The 22,848-nt window shown below is 45.5% G+C and overlaps 2 protein-coding genes across 4 annotated transcripts in view; both read right to left on the bottom strand.

Annotated features, from left to right (window-relative positions):
• Nucleotides 1–1,006: 1,006 nt before the first annotated feature.
• LURAP1 (leucine rich adaptor protein 1) lies at nucleotides 1,007–19,746 on the bottom strand. 3 transcript variants are annotated; one of them, XR_004622964.1, is made up of 3 exons: nucleotides 19,342–19,746; nucleotides 8,482–9,486; nucleotides 1,007–1,033 (listed from the first exon to the last, which is right to left on the bottom strand). XR_004622964.1 is itself a non-coding variant. In XM_019799910.2 (2 exons), the coding sequence occupies exons 1-2, from the start codon at nucleotides 19,543–19,545 to the stop codon at nucleotides 8,968–8,970; spliced, it is 723 nt and encodes a 240-aa protein (XP_019655469.1). In that variant the 5' UTR covers nucleotides 19,546–19,746; the 3' UTR covers nucleotides 4,634–8,967. The 3 variants fall into 3 exon arrangements, 1 of the variants encoding a protein (XP_019655469.1); XR_004622962.1 differs by lacking the exon at nucleotides 1,007–1,033 and adding an exon at nucleotides 1,048–4,207; XM_019799910.2 differs by lacking the exon at nucleotides 1,007–1,033 and having other exon boundaries at nucleotides 4,634–9,486.
• A 1,138-nt stretch (nucleotides 19,747–20,884) lies between these two features.
• LOC117801126 (protein enabled-like) overlaps nucleotides 20,885–22,848 on the bottom strand; it is a 13,731-nt gene continuing 11,767 nt past the window's right edge. Inside the window, exon 3 of the mRNA XM_034655036.1 lies at nucleotides 20,885–20,964. Within this exon, the coding sequence (XP_034510927.1) occupies nucleotides 20,885–20,964 (80 nt within the window). The remainder of the gene's footprint in view (nucleotides 20,965–22,848) is intronic.

Genomic DNA, 22,848 nt, shown 5'->3' with positions numbered 1-22,848 from the left:
AGATAAAAATTCAGCAAGGATACACTAAACCAACACTATCAAGTACTTTGACCTAACTGACATTTGTATGACATCATACAAAACAACTCCAAAGTGCACATTCTTTTCAAGGGGATATGAAACATTCACCCAGAAAGGTCATATTCTGGACCATAAAAAAACTCAGTAAATTTTTAAAAATAGACATCATACAGAATATATTTTCTGTATTTAAATTAGAAATCAATAACAAGCTTTCTAAAAAGCCCCAAAAACCTGGTAAGCAATATGCTTCTAATTAACTCATGGGCCAAAGAAGAAATAGCAAAGGAAATCATAAAACATTTTTAGTTGTATGATAATAATAATAAAATATATTAAAAATGTATGAGATGGAGGCACCTGGGTGGCTCAGTCAGTTAAGCATCTGGCTCTTGATTTCTATTCAGGTCATGATCTCAGGGTTGTGGGATTGAGCCCCGAGTAGGGCTCTGTGCTGGGCATGGAGCGTGCTTAAGATTCTCTCTCCCTCTGCCCTTTCTGCTTGCTCTCTCTGTCTCAAAAAAAACAAAAAACAAAAAACGAAAGTATGAAATGTGGGTAAATCAGTGCTTAAAGAGAAATTTATAGCTTATATTGTAAAATAGAGATAGAATAGAGATAACAGAGATAAAGAGATAACAATCAATTATCTAAGTTTCCGCTTAAGAAACTAGATAAAGATGAGCAAATTAAACCCAAAATAGAATAAAGGAAATAAAGATTAAAATTCTATGACTACAAAATGAACAACAGAGAAAATTAACAAAGCCAAAAGCTAGTTCTTTAAAAATATTAATAAACTGGGTAAACTCCTAGGAAGATTGATCAAGAATAAAATAAAGAAGCACAAATTAGGGGCACCTGGGTGGCTCAGTCGTTAAGCATCTGCCTTCAGCTCAGGGTGTGATCCCAGAGCCCTGGGATCGAGCCCCGCATCGGGCTTCTCCGCTGGGACCCTGCTTCTTCCTCTCCCACTCCCCCTCTTGCGTTCCCTCTCTCGCTGGCTCTCTCTCTGTCAAATAAATAAATAAAATCTTAAAAAAAAAAAAAGAAGCACAAATTATTCATATCAGGAATGGAAGAGAGGATATGACTACAAGTTTTACAGACATCAAAGGATAAAAGGGAGAGGATTCTGGGAAGATGCCGGCAATGGTGGCAGCACAGTTCTATGTCTTCAGGTCCCCACATAAAAACTTATGCGGTGACTGGAGATAAAAGTAAAAAGAAAAAACAAACAAAAAACATGGACAAGATTTACAACAAAATTTGGTGACAGAGGCATCTCCACAATCCCCTGATAAAAGCAAGTGGGAAAAACTACTAACAGTCACCAGACCCGCACAGGATCAGCATCTGTGCAAGCGAAAGAAGGGAACAAAGGGATGGCCTCTGACAGAATAAGACCAGGAGAACTCAAAAAAAGCCTCCAGATGGTCACCGGAATCTAGATAGGCCAACTGAGAAAAGTAAATGAACCTAGGAGGGATCTGCCATCTAAAATAGCAGGTGAGTGCCAAGGGCCTGCAGTGAGAAGGGCAAAGGCACTGGGGCAGGTCTGGCTCCTACGAACTGTCACACTGCCCCACCAGGGCTTCCTTCTAGTACCAAGCCCCACCCCGAGGAGAAGTGGAATCAAAATGTAGTAGGGTGGGGACAACACAGAGGAAGGAAAGGGAAGAGGCTACCAGCCTAGAGGAGGGGAACAGAGCCGGGATATCCCAGAAAGCAAGCCGGATAAAGTAACAGAAAAGGGAGCTCTGTGATGTGATACAAGCTTTTCTGAACCCTACCTCATTTTTTAAGTTCAGGAAAACTAATTTCACAGAAAATGAACAATAGAAAAGTATCAAGGTCAAATCCCGTATAAAGTTGTAAAAGAACCATAAAAGTCACATTACTATGGATAATGAAGCACATGAGAAAGGCACGCCACAAAACAGACCAAAACTGGTAACTTCTATTTCAAAACAAGCCAAAAGACACTAAGAACATGATATGATACATGAAGGGACAACATAAATCAGAATTAGAAAAATTCAGACATGATGCAACAGTACTCAGGATGGAATGAGAAATGAAAGAAAAAAATCATTTCAGAAGTGAAGACTAAACTAGAAAGAATGCAAGAACAGTGGACACGAGATGATGCTTCTATCTGCGACATCTGTGGAAAAGAGGAAATGTTTAAAATAAAAAAATATGAAGAGATAAAGAGTTAGACGTTGACAAATAATGAAAATAGGCAAAAAGATAAAAAAATTAGATAGATGAGTCCCAGAAGAAAACCAGAGCAAAGGAACAGAATACTAAAAACTATTCAAGAAAGTTTCCTGAAATAAAGAAAAACTTGAAACTATGTATTCAGAGAGCATACTGCAAAGCTGAGAATGTGGTCCCAAAATGACCAGCACTGAGAAATTCTAATTAAACGATGAAGTTTATTTTATTTTAAAGATTTTATTTTTAAGTAATCTCTACACCCAACGAAGGGCTTGAACTCACAACCCTGAGATCAAGAGTCGTATGCTCCAATGACTGAGCCAGCCAGGTGCCCCTAAAATGACTGAACTTAAAAGAAAATGAAAAAATCTTTTGGGCATCTAAACACACACACACACCACACGCGCACACAGAGGAAAAATGAAATCATCATTAGGCTTTAACAGTAACACTTTATGCCAGAAGAAAATGAAGTAACATTTAAGAGACCCAAGAAAGGAAAGTGTGAACCTAGCAAAACAGACTTTGTACGTATAAAGGGCACAAACTTATCAACATGCAAGGTCTCAGAGAATAGTATTGTCAAGTGCCCTTCCTGGGGAATCTACTAGAAAATCAGCTTCCGACAACCAAAGTGAGTAGAATGATGTAAAGACTAGAGATTAATGTTAATTATAAGATTACTTGTAGAACTAAAACTTATAGAAGGGCTAAGAAGGGGAGATATATTATATAATGATTATATTCCCTGACAATGATTTACTACAAAGTTTTTTAATGAGGTAAAGAGTGGGAAATGCATTTGCAAAATACTTTCTTAATGTTTTCACTAATCATATTGGTGGTAGTATTAATATTGTTATTCTGAGAGTGCTTTGTGGATGAGATAAAAGAAATGAGTAATTATGGAGTATTCTAATTCTATTATCACCTGTGTCCTTGAAAACCAGGATTCTTTGTACAGAAAAAAGGAGCTAGACAAGAGATTGAGTAAAAGCCCTTTAATCTTGAATTTGAATTGAAAGTATTAATATATACTCATGAGGTATTTTACTGTGTGTATGTGTGTGTGTGTGTGTGTGTGTGTATGTGGGGGTTTGTATACTATACAGTCGACCCTTGAAAAATGGGTGTGAACTGTACAGGTCCACTTATACATGGATTTTGTTTTTGTAAATACAGTATAGTACTGTAAATGTATTTTCTCTTCCTTATGATTTTCTTAATAACATTTTCTTTTCTCTAGCTTACTTTATTGTAAGAAAAATATATAATACAGAGAACACACAAAATATGTTTAATTGACTGTCATCAGTAAGGCTTTCAGTCAACATTAGGCTATTAACGGTTAAGTTTTTGCAGAGTCAAAAGTTACATGCGGACTTTCAACTGGGCAGGGGGTCAGTGCCCCTAACCTATGGCATCGTTCAAGAGTCAACTGTACTATTTTGTCTACTTTTGTCTATGCTTGAAATTTTATATAAAACAAAACAACTGTAAGTGATTAAAAGATTAAATATATTAAAAACTACAAATTCACAATAATAATTTAAAGAGAGAGCAAAACAAAACAAAATCATCAAACACCAAGTTGCTAGGGCATCGATTTACTACTTTAAAAAGGATAAATAAGGGAAAAGACTTAAGCATTCATCTTGCTCTTCTGGTTTAAACATTATTTTAGGGTAATGAAATACTCCTAGAGGATGTGAAGTGTTTCTGTATAGGTTAGAACTAATAAAAGAGGGCATAATAGCATGAGAAAAGTCATCATTTTGTAATCTCTAGTGAAATAACCAATCAATAAAATGGGTATTAATGGATGTCAAAACAATTTGGCAAAAGAGTTGACAGGAACTCTATGATGCAGAATCAGGCTATCACCGCCTGAAAAACAGAAGGAGCCTGGGACCTGACATGAACAGTGGAAGAGAGGAGTCCAAGCAGGAACACCTGCGCGTCCCTGTAAGTGAAAAATAAATCTTTATTGTGTTAAAACACTGAAATATGGGGCAATTCGTTATGGAAGTTAGCTTATTGTAAAAGAATACCATTTATATATATTAAAACATACAAGTATGCAATTATATATCAATAAAGATACAAACATATCCAAACACATACTAAAACATTAGAGGGCATGCCTAGGTCAGGGAGAGGAATGAGAATAGGGCTCAAGGATCCAAAGAAGAAAATAAAGCAATAAAGGGGCCTAGTATCAACTGAGGATGAGAGTTCACCATGCTCTGAAGAGCGTGGTTTAACTTGCTAAGGAATAAAAAATAATAATTTAAAAAGCTGACAAGGAGGGGCGCCTGGGTGGCTCAGTCGGTTAAGCGTCTGCCTTCTGCTCAGGTCACGAAACCCAGGGTCCTGGGATGGAGCCCCGCATCGGGCTTTCTGCTCAGTGAGAGCCTGCTTCTCCCTCTCCCTCTGCCTGCTGCTCCCCCTGCTTGTGCTCTTTCTGTCAAATAAGTAAAATAAAATCTTAAAAAAAATAAAAACAAAAAGGTGACAACGAATCTACCCTTTCCAGAGAGAGCCCAGGCTAGTTTGCTGGTAATTATCTTCCACCTTGAGGAGCACAGCATGGTTCTAAAGAGGAGGTAGTGTCGAGGACAGAACCTGCTGGAACCCTCCACCATGTTCACCAGGAAAGTGTCAAGCCTGAAGATTCCCTAAGCTGAGAATTTCTCCCTTCCTTCAGTCTCATCTGTCCCTGGTAGTGGTGATGCATTCTCCAGACATGGGGCCTGGACCTGACCACCTTCCCCTGGGCCACCACCCTCCCACCACCCTTCACTCCAGGCTGAGGGAGGCTGGACAAACACAGGGGCTCGTTCTGGGCCAGCGTGTCTCCATCTGCCCACCCTCCATCTCTGCCTTTAGTAGGCTGAATAATGGCTCTTCCTCCAAAGATGTTCATGTTCTAATCCTCAAAGCCCATGAATATTTTACCTTTGATGACAAAAGGGACTTAGAAGAGAAGGTCACATGAAGGATCTTGGCATGGGGAGAGGATCCTAGATCATCCCAGGGGGCCCAATAGAACCACAAGCCTAAGAGAAAGAGAATTAGAAAGAGATGAAAGGATGGGAGCAGAGGTCAGAGAGGAGAGAAAATGACATCTGCTGCCTTGAAGATGGAGGAAGGGGCCATGAGTCAAGGAATGCAGGCAGCCTCTAGGAGCTGCAAAAGGCAAAGAAATGAATTCTCCCCTGGAGTCTCCAGGAGGAATACAGACAGGTCAACACCTTGACTTTAATTTAGCCCAGTGAAACCGATTTGGGACTTGTGACCTCCAGAGCTGTCAGGTACTAAAGCTGTGCTGTTTTTAGCCGTGAAGTTTGTGGTAATTCATTACAGCAACAGTAGGAGGTTAGTACCTCGGCCCTGCTGCGGTACTGTTCTCCTAGAAGAGGAACGTCTGTGACACTGAAGAGTGGCAGATCAGAGAAGACTTTCTGGAAGCCCAAGCAGCCAGACTGACCCAGGTTCATATTACAGTTGTTTTATTACCTATCTGACCTTGAGCAAATGTCTAAGCAACAATACATTGTTAATAATGCATTATTTATAGGATTGCTAAGAATTAAATAGAATACTGTTTTAAATTACCTACTACTACCTAATTACCTACTTTAAAAAAAAAAAAAAACAAGTCACATCTCCTTGTGGGTTTACACACATTTGTTCTTCCATTCATTCAACAGGTGTTACTGAGCACCAGTAGTGCCCGGCGCCGTGCACACAGTGAGCCTGTCTGCTACAAGCCCCGAGCATTTCTCACCCAAGCTGCCGCTGAGCTTCCAGTCTGCCCAGTGCTCAACCTTACCATCCCATCCTAAATGCGGGCCCTTACTCTTGCCCACTCATGTGGTCTCATATCTCCTCGATGGTCCATCATGCAGGCAGCACCACCCTTTACCCTCCTAGGCGTTGTTTCTGCGGCTGCCACGAGCCAATTGTGCCTTTACCCAATTGTGCCTATCCAACCGTCTGCACTCCCTTGAACTGTGGAGCTCCCCAAGTCCACAGGACCCCTCTGGATTTCCTCATCTTAAAGCTCCCCATCCCCCACCCCACTTCTAACCTCCAGGTCTGAAATGCTGAGCTCTCTGCCTCCATCATATCTGGGCCTGCTGGCCCTTCCTGGAAAAATAGTTGGTCCAGGATAATTTTCTTATATTTGCAGTTCAGATTCATGAACCCTCTACCCAATCCAAGCCCAAGGTTCTTTCCTTAGAGCCTATAGTTCTTTCTCCAAACACTGAGCTGCCTCTCTAGGGTAGGGCTAACCCAAATATTAAACCCGAAAAATTGCTTTCTGTCCTTTGGGTTTGAGTGGTGTTGACTGGGTGGGGCGGGGGGGAACAAGCAGGCTGGCCAAGTGATGGCCCTATGGATCCGGGTTCTCTAACCCAGGCATTGCCGTGGATCTACAATGGGTGACACTGGGCAAATCTCTGCCCTCTCTAGGCCTGTCTCTCTAGCCTGTCTGTGCACTGAGGGGCTGGTCTGTAAGGCTATATATACTTCAGCTTTGTGGGTCTATGCAGCTATTCCTGGCAATGGCACATAATGGCCACCAGAGGGCGAGCAAAAACCAGCACCCCCCCACCCCCCCACCCCCGCTTCAGCTCAGAAGTTTGTAGCCTAATCAAACAAGCAAGCTTCAAAAAGGAATACAAGGCTTCTAAGTGAAGAGGTAGTTTACCCAATAGCACACTACAAAATGGCAACAGAGTAGGGACTGGAAAAGGGTATTTGAATTCCCAGCCTGAGGGGAAATCAGGAGCCCCAAGACCAGGAGAGGTGGTATGGAGAGGGCTGGTAGGTAGCAAAGGAGGAGAGGCTAAGAATATACTTCAGAGACTTTGATCACTTTGAGGGGATGGGAGGAGAGAGAGTCTTTAGGGGAGAGCCACAGGCTGAATGTATTGCCCCAGAAGGACTGGAGTGGTGCTTGCAGAACAAAACTTGAGGAATTTAGGGGAAGTAGAGATGAACTTGGCTTCCTTCCTTCTCCAGCATAGAATGAAAAGTAAGGAAATTGCAGGAGTTATTCTAGGATTTGGGGAAGACTCCTTCATGAAAGATGGCACAGCAACTAAGCAAGGATCATCCGACATCCTTTTCTCTCCTTTCTGCCTTCCAATAATTAGTTTCAGGCCCCAGGAAAGACAAGGACCAAAACATGGGCAGTTAGCTGGGGTTCAAAGGGTTAATCTCCAAGACTTCATTCCCTGACATCAGTTACAGCCCACCCCCCCCACCTGTCCCCTCCTTGGGCCCCACGTTGGCAGCTTCTGTGAATTCTTTCTTTGCTGTAATTCACTAGGGCCCTAGCACCCAGGCGCCGAGCCGGTCTCCTGCTCTCTCCTCAGGTCCCAGGAGTCTAGGGCTTGCTCTAAGGCAGGAAGGAAAGCAGCCTTCCCCTGGATCTTCCCCCCTCCCAGGATGTGGGCCCTAGGACCAAAGAGCCTCTGTCTTTCCCTGCCACACACCCCCCACCACCACCACCCATTGTAACACAGACAAGGGGATTTCTTGTGTCTCAGCCTCTGGCAGGCATCCTTGTGACCAAATGGTGGAAGGTCTGGGGCAGGATGGGGGAAGGGAAATCACAGGATCAGAGAGGACACCTCCCTCCCTTTGGAAATTATGATACACCCCCAGAGCTCAGAGACTTCAAGCTTCTCCTCCCTCTGATTTCCATCAGCAATGGGGGGGATGTGGATGGGGGACTCATCTGCATATAAAAGGCCTGTGGAAGTGGAAACCAAGAAGGTGTGGAGACACAAAGGCTGAACCTCCTGGCAGACAGATTTGGAGCCAAAATACAAGAATGGGGGCAACCCAGGGCCAGCAAAAGACAGGGGACCAAACAGGGCAGGCCAGACAAACTTTTGAGAGAGAGGCCCCTGCATTTCCCTCCCTAAAAGCACAGATACACGAGTGCTGGCATCAGACCAGGATGTGGCCACGGAGGAAATGAGACCCTCTAGAATTAAAATGAGAACACCCCGTTTAAAAAGTAAGAATCTTTCTGAAAAGAAGCACAAACTTCTGACTGTGAGCAGCTTTCCTACCAGGAAGGGGAAAGGGTATGGAGAAAAAACAGTATGGCCTCACCTAGCAGCAGGGGCTCAGCAACCCCTACACTGACCTACCAACCCTGAGAGACTGGTACAGAGGAAAGGCTAATCCATCCTGGCAGGAAATGACCTCACTCACCAGACAGGAAGGGATGGTTCTACCGATCCCAAAGGCTTCTGGGAGGGCCAATCCATGGAGGGTTGGCCCTGAATGTCCGTCCATGTCCCTCCACAGTTCTCCATCTTGGCCAAGAGGGGGGCCAAGACTCCTAGATGTTGGGTGAGGTAATTACACCGCCATCTCTTCATCAGCGATCTCTTAGGTGTCCTAAATCCCTCAAATCCTTACCTAGTTGCAGAGGGGAGGGGAAGATACTACTGTACCAGAAGCCACAGGTCACGCCTCTAGGGTCAATGTATCTGTGGAAATAGCTCTAGGGTCCCAATAATTAAGGGATAAAGGCAGAGCCTCCTCAGGGACCAGAAGGATGATACGGCCAAGTTTCCATGGTAACTGATTTCAGTGCAGCCTCTTCCTAGACCCAGAATGAGGGAGAATAAATTTTAGGGAGACCAGGGCCTAGTGATGAAAGAGCCATAGGAATACAAAAGGGTGGGAAAGTTGTTATAAGAAGGTCACATCATCCTGGCACTGCCAGTACCAGTGGGTCTCAAAGCCCAGTTTGGCACTTTCATCCTCTAGTGGCCCAGGAGGTCCTCCTCGGAGCCCCTCCCCGGGGGGCTTCCACTCAGCCCTCAAGCTTCCTAGCCTGCTGGCTGTCAGGTCCACCTCAGTCCTGGCCCTGTCCCCACTGGGGATAACCTTGGCCCAGTCCATCTCAGGACGGGGAGCCCCAGGAGGGCCCTGTTCATCCAGCTCGCTGGGGGCCACCGTGTCTAGGAAGCTGCCAATGGAGAGACTGTCCAGCCGGTCAGTGGCGCTGGTGTCTGGCAGGCTGTCCCAGCTGCCTCGCCTTGAGCGGCCCGGGCTCCCGCCTGTCAGGCTATACTGGCTGCTGGTGAGGCTGCTGCAGCGGCTGGTCAATGTCCCCCTCTCCTCCAACAGCCAGCGCACAGCCTCGATGCCCTCATTCAAGGTCAGCAGCTGCTGCAGGATCTTCACATCGATGGCTCGCAGGTAAGCCTGGGGGAGTGGGAGAAGGAATCAGTCCGAGGTTCTGAGCCATGGCTTTCCCGAATGTTTCCAGAGGCCCCACTTTGTAGTCCAACCAACCATGTTTCGACTTCAAGAAGCCTGGAAATGGAAGCACGGCTGGCTTAGAGTGTGGGCTTTAGAAGCAGATAGATTGCTGTTTAAAATCTCAGTGCTGGGGCACACCTGGCTGGCTCAGTCAGTGAAGCATGCAACTCTCGACCTCAGGTTTGTAAGTTCGAGCCCCATGCTGGGTGCAGAGATTACTTTAAAAAAAAAATCTTAAAAAAAATCTCAGTTGTACCACTGTTTAGCTAGACGACTATGGACAACTTCCTTATTCTTCGAGCCTTGGTTTCCTTGTTTGTAAAACAGGGCTAATCACTCCTCTCACAGATGGCCGTGAGAATTTTGAGATGCTGTTTATTACGTACTCAACACAGTGCTTGACACAGAGTAAGGTCTCAGTAAATGCTGAGTATTGAAATCTGATCGTACTTCCATAGGTACGGTATTAACTATTGAAACAGTCCATATTCAAAGAAAAGCCTGATAGGGAGCCTGGTGTTAATTAGGAAGTAGGGCCAAAGGGAGGCAAGGGCTGGGGAAGAAAGAGGAAGCTAACCTGGCCCCCCAGTCCCTTCAGGATGTCAGCAGCTGTTGTTCAAAGGGTCAGAATCCTGCTGGCTGGGGATTCAGGGCTTCTCTTCACCACACACCTGTCTCCCTTCTGTACTGGGAGTAAGTCTGATTTACCAGGAAATCTCCAGGGTCCCTCCCAGCTCAGATGCCTAAGTTATCTTCCCCAAACACAAGTCTGAATCTGTCCCTCCCCTGCTCCAGAGCCTTTCTGGGTTTGCACTGCTCTTAGAGAAGAAAATCTGAACCCTTCAGCAGCCAGCATTCCAAAGCTGCATGATACGACCCTTGCGTGTCTCTCCAGCTTCACCTCTAGTTTACTGCCCCGGGAGCCCCTGGTCTTGTCACACATGACTTTCTGATTTCGTTGTATTTGGTTTCCTTGTAATCAAAGTAATGGCTGCCCATGAATTAAAGAGGAAAACGGTTCTGTAAGATTTATCATAAAAGTAATAGGTCCCCATCCTAATCCTAAATCTCACTCCCCAGAAACAACTATTATTCATTTTTTTTGGCTGTTTATTTTGGTACTTACCTTCGAATCTCCAAATAACACGCGATTTACTGACTTTTAAGTTTTAGGTGTTTTCTATTGACTTCCCAGATGATGGAGGTTAAGGATTTAACTCATGCTACTACCCGCTCCTCTGCCATACAGACACCCTTCCCATCTCCCTGTATTCCCAACATATGCAATAAAATGAGTTACTCGGTGATTACCTTATAAGGATTTGGAAATGCTATTCACAGCTAAGTTGTACAGTTTACTACTTTTCATTTCTTATTTCATGTTTTCCATAGAATAATGATAATAATAATTTTTAAATTATTTTTTTAAGATTTTATTTATTTATTTATTTGTCAGAGAGGGAGAGAAAGCGAGAGAGAGCACAAGCAGGGGGAGCAGCAGAGGCAGAGGGAGAAGCAGACTCCTCACTGAGCAAGGAGCCTGATGTGGGAGCTGATCCTAGGACCCTGGGATCATGACCTGAGCCAAAGGCAGACGCTTAATCAACTGAGCCACCCAGGCGTCCCCCAAAATAGTAATTATTATTATTCCTTAGAATTACACCTTAGAATAATAGTAAATGATACGTATCATAGCTTATATAATTATCCCATTATTGTTGTATTACTACTACATGACTCCTCCTCCTCTTTTGCTTTGTTTTCTACATAGTGATCAGTAAGACATCCCCAAACCCTCTCCCAATTGTCTGAACTTTCCTCTCAAGGCATTTAAGAATATCACACATTCTATCTATTCCATGTTCTTAGAGGCACTTCTTCAGGAGCCTTCTGATCTGCTCCAATCTGAGCACGTTGCAAAACTGTCATCCGGGGATCCCCCTGCACTAGCATCCTGGGGATCCCTCCGCCTCTTTTCCTGAGTTGGATCCCTTGTGTCCTGGGTCCATGTCTTCTTCCTTGACTTACTCCCTCATTGTGTGTGTGGTGCTTTTCCTCCAGGTGCTCCAGTAGCTTCCTGAGAAAGTCTGAGGTACATTTGTTGAAGATTCCCCACGTTTTAAAATGCTGTTCTTCTCCCCTCACACTGTTGACAGTTTGTTGGGTATAGAATTCTAGGTTAAAAATAATTTTTCTTCAGGATTTAAGGCATTGTTCCATTGTCTTTTAATTTTCAGTGTTACACTTGAAAAGTCTGATGCCATTGTGATTCCTGGTCGTTTGTATGGGACCATCTTCCTTTTCTTTCTGGAAGTTTCCAGGATCTTCTCTTTGGTACCGGTGTTCTAAATTATCCTAATAATTTGCTGTGGTATGTCTATTTTCATCCATTGAATTGGCCACTTGTTGGTCCTTTTATGTTTTAAAGATTTATTCATTTATTTTGGAGGGACGGGGAGGGGCAGAGGGAGAGGGAGAGGGGAAGATGAGACTCCCTTCTGAGTGAAGACCCTGACACAGGACTGGGGTGGCGGGGGGAGAACATGACCTGAGCTGGAGGCTCAACCGACTAAGCCACCCAGGCACCCCTTTTTGGGCCCTTTTATTTATTTTATTTTAAAAAAAGATTTTATTTATTTATTCGAGAGAGAGAAAGAGAGAGCACAAGCGGGGGTGGGGCAGCAGAGGCAGAAGCAGACTCCCCGATGCAGGGCTCGATCTCAGGACCCTGAGATCATGACCTGAGGTGAAGGCAGCCACTTAACCAACTGAGCCACCCAGGAGCCCCATGTTGGGCCCTTTTAAACTAGAGACTCATGTCCTTCAGTTCTGGGAGATTTTCTTTATTTCTTTGATGATTATTTCTCTTCCACTATTATTCTGTTTTTTTTCTGGAAATCCTGTTATTTGAGTAGAGGGCGTCCTGGATGGATCCTTTCCCCCCCTTTCCATCTTTTTCTGTATTTGTTCTAGTTTCTGCAATATTTCAACATTATCAATGCTTCTATTGAGTTTTTCATCTTTTCCTATCATGTTTTTATTTCTAAGAGTTGTTCTAGTTCTCTGAATGTTTTCCTTTTTTTTTTAAGATTTTTTATTTATTCATTTGAGACAGAGAGATACAGAGAGAGAGAGAGAGAGAGCATGAGCAGGGGGAGAGGCAGAGGGAGAAGCAGACTCCCTGCTGAGCCGGGAGCCCAGATGTGGGCTTGATCCCAGGACCCAGAGATCAGGACCTGAGCCAAAGGCAGACACTCAACCATCTGAGCCACCCAGGCGCCCCGATGTTTTCCTTTTTAAAAAACATTTTTTAGGGGCGCCTGGGTGGCACAGCGGTTAAGCGTCTGCCTACGGCTCAGGGCGTGATCCCGGTGTTGTGGGATCGAGCCCCACATCAGGCTCTTCCGCTGGGAGCCTGCTTCTTCCTCTCCCACTCCCCCTGCTTGTGTTCCCTCTCTCACTGGCTGTCTCTATCTCTGTCAAATAAATAAATAAAATCTTTAAAAAAAAAGAAACATTTTTTAAAGATTTATTTATTTACTAGAGAGAGGGAGTGCGTGCATGAGCGAGCGGGGTGGGGGGAGGTTGGGGGGACAGAGGGAGAGAGCGAATTCCCAGCAGACTCCACATGGGGCTTAATCCCACAACCCTGAGATCATGATCTGAGCCAAAATCAAGAGTCAGAGGTTTAATGGACTGAGCCACCAAGGCTCTCCTGAATGTTTTCCTTTTTATAGCTTCCTGCTGTGGCTGCAATACCCCTTATCTTCTTAAGGATACAATCTATGTTTTTGATAAGTTCTCATCTCCCAGTATTCTCTCCATTTCACCCAAGGTGTTTTTCATGTTTCTTTCTGTCTATAGAGTCAGAGGGTCTCAGCAGATGTCTTACAGCCTCTAGCCACTGCTCATATTCAGAGTGTCTCTAAAAAGCTGACTGCAAACTTTATGTACGTATGTGAGGCTTGCCAACTCAGCCTCACTGGGAATTACCCAGCTGGGTTATTAGGGTTAGCCCTCAAGTCAGTATCTCTTATGCTTTTCTCTTGGGTTCACCATCTTCACCATATTCTACCCATCTCAAGAATATAATGCAAGCAAAGCCGCCAAGTAAGGGGAAAGGCTGGAAGGGTATTTAATAAAGTTTAGTACATTTTTACTTAATCCCTCTTATTTTAAAAGATTTATTTATTTATTTATTTATTTGAGAGAGAGAGATGGAGTGTGTGTGCAAGGGAGCGGGGNGGGGGGCAAAGGTGGGGGTGGGGAAGAGGGAGAGGGAGAGAATCTCAAGCAGACTCCCCACTGAGCATGGAGCCCCACGTGGGGCTCGATCTCACCACCCTGATAGCATGACCTGAGCTGAAATCAAGAGTTGGATGCTTGGGGCAACTGGGTGGTTCAGTCGTTAAGCATCTGCCTTCGGCTCAGGGCGTGATCTCGGGGTCCTGGGATCCAGCCCCGCATGGGGCTCCTCCGTGGGGAGCCGGCTTCTTCCTCTCCCACTCCCCCTGTTTGCGTTCCCTCTCTCCCTGGCTGTCTCTCTCTCTCTCTGTCAAATAAATAAATAAAATCTTAAAAAAAAATAAAGAGTTGGATGCTTAACTGATTGAGCCACCTAGGTGCCCCTACTTAATCTCTCTTGCCCTCAACTTTACTTGTTGTCTCTCAATCTGGAGACCTTCAGTTCTAGTTTTTTAAAAATAGATATCAATTGATAAATGTTTATTACTCAGGACAGAACTGTCTTACATCTAGAATGATAAACCAGAACACAACCAAGTATTTGTACATTGAGACTAATACCGGCACTGGAATTAAACAGACCTGGATTCAAATTCCAGTTCTGCCATTAACAAATCACAGGAAATTGGAATTTTTCCCCTTTAAACCTTCATTTCTTCATTGGAAAATGAGATACTATCTCATTTAAAGGTTTATTTTTTAAAACGAAAGGAACATATTAACATGTGTAAGATACTGCCTGACAAGTATCAGTTCACGAATGGTAGCTATTGGGCTTTCCATATTACTATGGTCAACTTATTCACCATGGCGGAAGCACAGAACAAAATTCTGTCCCTGAAAGTATTTGTGATTTTGGAATAATAGCACAACTCTAATTCAATTAAACAAATGATTATTTGGCACCAGGGTTGTCTAATAATTACAAAGATCATGGAGAAACTGTCTCTGCTTGATAGAAACTTGCAGTTTCAATAAGGAGATATGGACATAAATAACTGAAATACCACAGACTATACAGATTTTTAATGACATACAATAAAAGAGATTACCTTAAATTATTTCATACTGGGGACAAATAAATTAACAGTGAAACCAACAGTCCTAGTCCATAACCAAACTAAATGTATTAAATAAAACTTCTCATTCTAAAAATGCTTCTCCTACTATATTGTCTCCTTCCTTCCTTTCTTCCCTCCTTTCTTCCCCTTCCCCTTCCTCCCTTCCCTCTGCTATTCTCTTCCAAAGCTTACACCTCCAATCTTCTGTTAGGATAAAAAGGGGGCAGACACCTGGTTGCCCCGTTAGGGAGGGGTTCTTAGAGTATGATTCTTAAACAGTCACAAACCCTTTTGTTTTCAGCTTCACTTGTGCCCCCAGTTCCAGAAAGATCTGGTGCTTCCAACTCCTGAGACTTTGAGGGTTTCTGTACTGCAAAATGTGTTGCATTTCAGCTTTCCTTGCTGCTGGCTTGGAATTCAGCTTTCTTCAGGTCTTCTAAGTCACCATTCTTCCTTCTGCTTTTCAGCTTCCAAAATTTTGTTCCTATCATCTTCTCTCCTGTTTTTGTTGTCATAATGGTTTCATGGCTTTTAAAATAATCCTTCTACTAGCTTTTTAGTGACGTTTCAGAAAGAAATGGAGGTAAATGCATGTGTTCAATCTGCCATCTTGAACTGGAATTCCCTCTGACTTTATTCATCCTTCAAGCCCCAGCCTCAAATACCAGTCCTCCTCTAGGAAGTCTTCCCTGCTCTTCCTTAAGATAGAATTAATCCATTCAGTTATAAAACAGTATTTATTGAGTGTTTCTTATAGGCATTGCATTGTGTCAAAGGAAGAAAACATACCATTTCTTAACCTCAGAGAGTTCACAGTTTATGGGTAAGATAAGACAATGATACAGGCACTTAAGATTCAGTGTGGCAAACGCTAGGGGAAACAACTGCTATCCAGAGGGCTGTGGCTATCTAGAAGGCCATAACCCAACCAAGCCAGATAGGAAAATGCTTCCTACAATAAGGTACATGAGCTGAGACATAAAGGTTAAGTAGAACTTAGCCAGAATAAGCGGTGGAGAGAGGCATTCCAGCCAGAGGACACAGCATGTATCCCCTCCAATTCAAAGTGGCCTTTCCATGGGCGCCTGGCTTGCTCAACCAGTAGAGCGTGTGATTCTTGATCTAGGGATTGTAGGTTTGAGCCCCACGTTGGGTGTAGAGATGACTTAAAAATAAAATCTTTATTTTTTTTAAGATTTTATTTATTTATTTGAGAGAGAGAGAGCACAAGCAGACAGAGTGGCAGGCAGAGGGAGAGGGAGAAGCAGACTCCCAATGAGCAGGGAGCCCAAAGTGGGGCTCAATCCCAGGACCCTGAGATCATGACCTGAGCTGAAGGCAGACACTTAACCGACTAAGCCACCCAGGAGCCCCAAAAATAAAATCTTAAAAAGAAGAAACAGAAGTAGTAGTTTTTCCAGAGAACAAATCTGATCACGTCACTCCTTAATGAAGACTCTTCCGGGGTGCCTGGGTGGCTCAGTCGTTAAGCATCTGACTTCGGCTCAGGTCATGATCCCAGGGTCCTGGGATCGAGCCCCGCATCGGGCTCCTGGCTCTGCCGGGAGCCTGCTTTTTCCTCTCCCACTCCCCCTGCTTGTGTTCCCTCTCTCGCTGGCTGTCTCTATCTCTCTGTCAAATAAGTAAATAAAATCTTAAAAAAAAAAAAAAGACTTCCAGGAAGCCCATCCTGGGTCCTAATAACACTTACCCTCCTGTACCAGAGTTATTAATCTGTCTCCCTCCTTCCTGTGAGCTCAGCCTGAGAGCTCCCTTAGAGCAGGGCCTGCACAGTTCATTGATGGCGCTTAGCATCAGACTGGATAGGTCAGATTCAGCTTTGTGATTCTCTTGCCTTTACTATCCTTGGCCTCTCTGGTGGTCCCCAGGACTCAGGGGGTTGAGTTTTACCATGTTGATGGGAAATGAATCTGAAAACTAGAGTCTGTAGTCCTGTGACAGTGGGATTCCCTGACTGTGACAGCATCGCTCCCCAGAACAGAAAAAAGCAAGGCTTTCTTGCCAGAAAAAGAAACACTCATTCCATACCATCTCTTTGGAAACAGAAAGGGGATAAATCCTCAGGAGAGATGCAGCCTCAAAAGCCACTCCAACCCAGTTCTCTTCCCAGGGGGATTCAGGTCCCCCACTACCCCTCTCAACACATACACATCAGATTCTCTGCCCAGCCCCGGGGTCACAAGTACAGCTTCCTCGTTGCTCAATTCAGATCACCCTGGGGCAAAGCCCGGAGATCCCAGTCCCAGCTCCCGGGCCATGGATTGAGATTCTTTAGACTACTGTTACTAGGACTATCTGATCCCACAAGCCCTGGCCCCTCATCCTCCAAGAAGCAGAAAAACTGAGGCCAACAGAAAGTCAGGGCTCTGCTCAAGATCTCGAATGATTCAGGAGCTGAGCCAGGACTTGAACCCATGACTTCCCCTTCCTTGCCTAAAGCTTTTTTTTTCAAGCTGCTCTGTGGGGGTGGGTTGTCGCAGCAACAGTTAGTTCTCTGGGTAGGAGAATAAGTAGGAGAGGTTGCCATTGTTTCCCTTTCCCACAAATCCCAGAATCTGGCTGGTTCACTCAACCTGCGAGAGGGGGAGGGAAGCAAGAGGAAAGGAGCCTAGAGGCGGGAATAACCTTGGCCTTAAGAACAGCCCTGCCCCCTCCCTGCAGGATTGCTGGGAGAGGGACAGTTGAAGGACTGTGGTTAGGGAGCGTGGACCAGTTCTGCCACCAGTGGCTCCAAGGGTAACCCTCTGCCCAGCACCCCCGCACCCCCCCCCCCACTGTGGGCAGGGCTGAGTACGCAAAGACATCAATGACATCTTGGCCAAGGAGAGAGAAAGGAATGGGGTAGGAAGCCTTTCCCTGTTCTGGCCCCCAGCAGGCTCCCTCCTTTGTGTCTTTAATGGGCAGCCTAGGGTCCCAGGTCAGGCAGAGACCTAATCAGAAATTAAATGTACGCCCTTAAAGTTTACAAACAGCTAAACTCCATCAAAGGCAAAAGAGTTAAAGCCAGAGAAGAGGCATGGCTTCTCCACTGGCTCCCTCTGTGAGCCCAGGTGAGCCCCTTAACACCTGCCAGCATGCCTCATCTATGGGACGGGGGAAAGGTGACTGCTTTTCTCACTTCAATGACATAAAATGTCTTTAAAGTGTCTGGCACAAAACAGATCTCAATGGTAAAAATGTAAAGTGCAGGCAGATCATCTGAGTTCAAAGCCTGGCTCTGCTTTTTACTTTCTGTACGACCTTGGGCAGTTACTTAACCTCTTTGTGCCTCAGTTTCTTTATCTACAAAATATCATTTGCCTAACAGGGTTGCTGTGAGGATTAAGCAAATATTTTGTTGAGTGCTCAGCATGATGCCTGGCACTGCTTTGTACCACGAAGCAAAGTCAAGCCCCTCCCTTAGGTGGTCAGTCACAGCCCCGCTCTAAAGAATTTGGCATTCACCTTCAACCTTCAGGGCCAAGTACACATGGCATGTAAATCCTTCCCCCATGGAGCTTCCCCCATGGAGCCTTCCCTGATTGCCCTACCCAGAAGGCTCTCCTCCCAGCCTAAGAGCCCCCATGCTCTCCTCTGCTCTCTCACAGCCCAGCTAGGCAGATGGTGGGCTCCAGAAAGACCGATTAGCTGACACTCACTGTAGCCTCCTGGTTCTGAGCCAGAGAGAATTCTTCAGTTCCCCAGAACTGGCTGCAAAGTGGTGGCAGGTGTAAATTACCCCCCTCACCGGAATCAGGGCCTTGAGGAGCCTGGGCAGCCCCAAATGCCCTTCTGGCTCTGAATCTACACCAGCAGCAATGGGGGAGAGGGAGGGCGCCTACTTCCTTCTCTTCTCCCCAAGAAGGCACAGATGAGATGCAAAAACCCAGTGTACCTGGGGGGTTCAGAGGTGATGGAGCCAGCACTGATGGGCAGCACTGACTGCCCAGGTTCTAGGAACTTCCAAGTACTTTAAGTGGGGGTTGGGGAAAGGGAGGATGTTTTTAGTGGCCCTAGTCCAGGCGGTTTTCACCCAGATCTCTTCTGTGCTGAATCCTGTCATGAATACGGAGGCCTCGGACAAGCAAACCCTGGGTCCAGTTTACAGCAGGAGAAGAAACTGGTTGCTCTATAATGGTGGCCAGGGGATATATGGCCCATGGTGGAGGGGTGGGATGGGGGGAGATTTGTGCTGTGCTAGGTTCTTAGTGCTTCCCAGCCTCACCTCTCCTCTCCCAATTATTTGGCAGGAAAAACTTCCAAGAGCCAGTGCCTCCCACCTCAAGTCTTCAGGACCCATCAACGCCCCACTCACCCTTGGAGGGGCAATTAATGGACCCCAGGGTTTAAGGATTGATCTGGGAGGGATCCTGAGGAGTTAGGTAGAGAGTTTTAATTCGCTCCTCTCCAGTCCAACTCTGGGGGCATAAGGCTGTCCCTTCCAACCCTAGCTGGGGACTCCGTCCTCCTGGCCCATTGAGCCCACACTCACCAGCTCCATCCGCAGCGCCATGATTTTGTCCCCCAGGCCGTGGCCGTGGCCCGGGCTGGGTGCCCCCGGGAGCAGCAGGGCGCCGGAGGTTCCCGGCTCCCATTCGCCTCGCAGCCCGCGGAGCAGCCCTTCAGGGGTCTTCCTGCCCACCTTGCCCTCCACATCTCGCAGGTCAGGCGTCTGGGACTCCGCAGTCCCCTCCATGCGGGCCTACGGCTGAAGAGGACTGGGCGACCGGACGGCGGGTTCTCGTCCCCGGGGGTCCTCCTTTCCCGGCTGCTGGTGCGGAGCGGAACCGGTGGGTCCCCGCCCGCGCCGTGCGGGGGCGGGCGGAGGGCGCCGTAACACTCAGAAAAGCCGCGCAGAGCCAGAGCTGTGCTAGCGTTCGTGTGTGTGCGTGTGTGTATTGTGTCTGTATTCGAGTGCTGCGCACACAACGTCTGGCCCTGGAATGGGTGGAGCTGGGCGATTTGTACTTGGATTTGTACTTGGATTTGTACTTGAAGGAGCACTAGGAGTGCTCTTTCGGTGCTTTCTCCCCACTCTAACTGAATCCGGCCAGTCACACAGCAGGCGCCCAGTAAGCGTTTGCTGAAAAAAGCTAAGCATCCTCAGTTAGGGATATGGGAGTTTAAGGAACAGTGGTGACAGAAGCTGCAGAGGGTTTTATAAGGCTTCCTGGAGTAGAGGGGCTGGGTCTACAGCAGTGGTTAGAATTTAGCTAGCTACTGACACACACACATACACTTTCAGCATAGCCACTGCATTAATTTTTTTAAGTTTATTTATTCATTTATTTTAAAGTAATCTCTATACCCAACATGGAGTTCGAACTCAGACCCAGAGATCAAGAGTTACATGCTCTTCTGACTGAGCCGGCCCGCTGCCCTGCCACTGAATTTACATCAAAGAAGTAGAAAGTAACGTTCTTCTGGCCAATGAGAAGCAACCAGTATTGAAGAAGAAAAGGTCCACATGGGCCAGATCATGCTTGATCCTGTAGACTGATGCTTCTTAAGCTTGACTGTGGATATGAATTTTCTGCAAATTTTGTTAAAATGCAGATTTTGATTCCGTAGATCTGGTTTGGAGTCTGAAGTTCTTTTCTAATAAGCTCCCAGGTGATGGCCGTGCTGCTGGGCCAGGGACCACACTTTGAGTAAAAAGGTTACAGAGGCTGGTTCTGTGGTGCTTGGATTATATTTATAGGCAATGGAGAGCCATGAAAAGGTTTTTTATTTGGCTTGATTTGGTTGTTTAATCCAAGTAATTCCAGCACATGGTCACAGAAGGATTTACAATGTAAAGATAGTTAACGTGCTCTATTCTTTCCCACCTATGGCCCCACTCCCCAGAGGCAACGACACTCAACTGTTTTTTTCTGGTGTTTATACGTATAACCCCACGTACACTTATATAGCACTACTATTTATTAATTTTAAATATTGTCTACTGACTTCCTGTTATGATAAATATGATTTATCTCACACTCTGTACTTCCCTTCTTCCATTGATCCTATATATTTCTATCACTATTTTTAGTTCATTTAATGGTTACCTCTGTAACCTTAAGTAAAATATTTTTCCTTAGCATCTCTTGGTCCACAGAAGGATTATCAGAGGCTAAAAAAAAAACAAACCAGATTCACCTTTTTGAAAAATTACTCTGGCTTTTGCAAGGGGAAAGTATTGGAGGGGTACAAATCTGGAGTCAAGGAAACTGATTGGAAGGCAAGAAACTGAAATGGCCTGGAGCAGGGACTGGTTGTGAGGTGGGAAAAGAGTTAGAACAGAATGGAGAACTCTTAAGGAGGTAAGATTGATAAGACTTGGTGACTGGTTACATTCATTTATTTATAGTGTCATTCATGAAACATTCATGTTTGTTCAAGGAAACAAACGATTCCAATAAATATTATGGAAAGTCTACTATTTGCTAGCCAGTGTGTGTGGTATAGAGAACACAGTGATGAGCAAACAGACCTGGACTGCTTGCTGGAGAAGAGGATTCAAGGGTGCCTCTCACTTGTTTGGTCTGATGCCACTCAAAAAGGAAGGGACCCCAAAGACAGGTGTAGGAGTGGAAAGAGATGATCACAGCAGGGGTTGCTTTGAGTTGGAGGGGCCTGTGAAGATGTCCAGCAGGCAGTTGGACACAGGTCAGCCTAGAGCTCTGGAGAAATGTTAGGACTGCAAATATGAGTGTAAAAATCTAGGCCGTGACAGAGGTCAGGAGATTGGGTAAGATCTTCCATGAAGAGAGAGACTGAGAGCAAAGATCAGGGAGGAGCCCTGAGGGACATCTTTTTCAAATGCTAATTAAATGTGTTGGATTTTCTACTGTTCTTAATACATACCTATTAGGAAAAATCACCCCCCCCAAAAAAAAGGGAAAAATCACCCATGTTAACATTTTGGGGGATACCATCCCACCATTCAGGAAGCAGGTGCAATATGGAAATCTCAAAAAAGTCTAACTGGTCTTCTGGCTTCCTCCATTTCCTTTTAAAACATTCTCCACGAAACAGTAAAGTTTCTCTTTAACAGGACTATATCACTCCTCTGCTTAAAACTTCCCTGTCTACCTACTCACTTCAGATAAGCATCGCCATCATCTCGAAACTTGTAAAAAATGCAGTATTCTGGGGCGCCTGGGTGGCACAGCGGTTGAGCGTCTGCCTTCGGCTCAGGGCGTGATCCCGGCGTTATGGGATCGAGCCCCACATCAGGCTCCTACGCTATGAGTCTGCTTCTTCCTCTCCCATTCCCCCTGCTTGTGTTCCCTCTCTCGCTGGCTGTCTCTATCTCTGTTGAATAAATAAATAAAATCTTTAAGAAGAAAAATGCAGTATTCTGCTCTGCCCCAGACTATTGTATCGAAATCTCTAAGAACAGGGCCCAGCAATGTAAGACACCCTCCCAGTGACCCTGATGCAAACTGAAGTTTAAGAACCGCTGTGTTAAGCTAAGTGCTTTGTCTGTATTATCTCATTGAACTTTGACGACAACTCTGTAGTACTCTTGTCAGTACAGGGTGGGGGGGTTAAGAGTGGAATGGAGCTGGGATACCTCGGTTTGAATTCTAGCTCTCCCAGCTTTGGAACATTGGGTCTCATTACTAATAGTACCTATCTCATGGGGTTTTTGTGGAATCAAATGAGTTGGTGTAAATAAAGTGCTTGGAAGAGTGACTGGCATAGAGTAAGCGTCATGGAAGCATACTCCCATTTCACAGATTAGAGAATCCAGGCTGACATTTGAAGTGAAGTGACTTGCCCAAGGCCTAGGGTAATTGTTTTAGCAGATTTTTAATTCCTCTTAGCCTCCAAAGGCACACCCCAGGCCTGGGTGCAGCCCTGCCCAAGCAAGGGAAGCGGGTAGCTGTGTCCGAGGCCTGTAGGTGGTCTCGTCCAAGGCTCTAGGGCTCCGACTCGAATCGGGTTTGCCATCCATGACGCTGGGGGCCAAGGCTAAGGGCGGGGGGGGCGCTGCTCTCCCCCAGCAGCC

The sequence above is a fragment of the Ailuropoda melanoleuca genome, chromosome 2 (genome assembly GCF_002007445.2).
Source record: "Ailuropoda melanoleuca isolate Jingjing chromosome 2, ASM200744v2, whole genome shotgun sequence".
Lineage (NCBI taxonomy): Eukaryota > Metazoa > Chordata > Mammalia > Carnivora > Ursidae > Ailuropoda > Ailuropoda melanoleuca.
The sequence above is the reverse complement of the archived record's forward strand: the minus strand, read 5'-3'. Positions and strand labels throughout refer to the sequence as shown.

Excerpts from the sequence above, each read along its gene's own strand:
- LURAP1 (XM_019799910.2), bottom strand. The coding sequence starts at position 19,545 with ATGGAGGGGACTGCGGAGTCCCAGACGCCTGACCTGCGAGATGTGGAG. Across the intron at positions 9,487-19,341 it reads TGGCGCTGCGGATGGAGCTG|GCTTACCTGCGAGCCATCGA; the intron begins GTGAGTGTGGGC and ends CCACTCCCCCAG.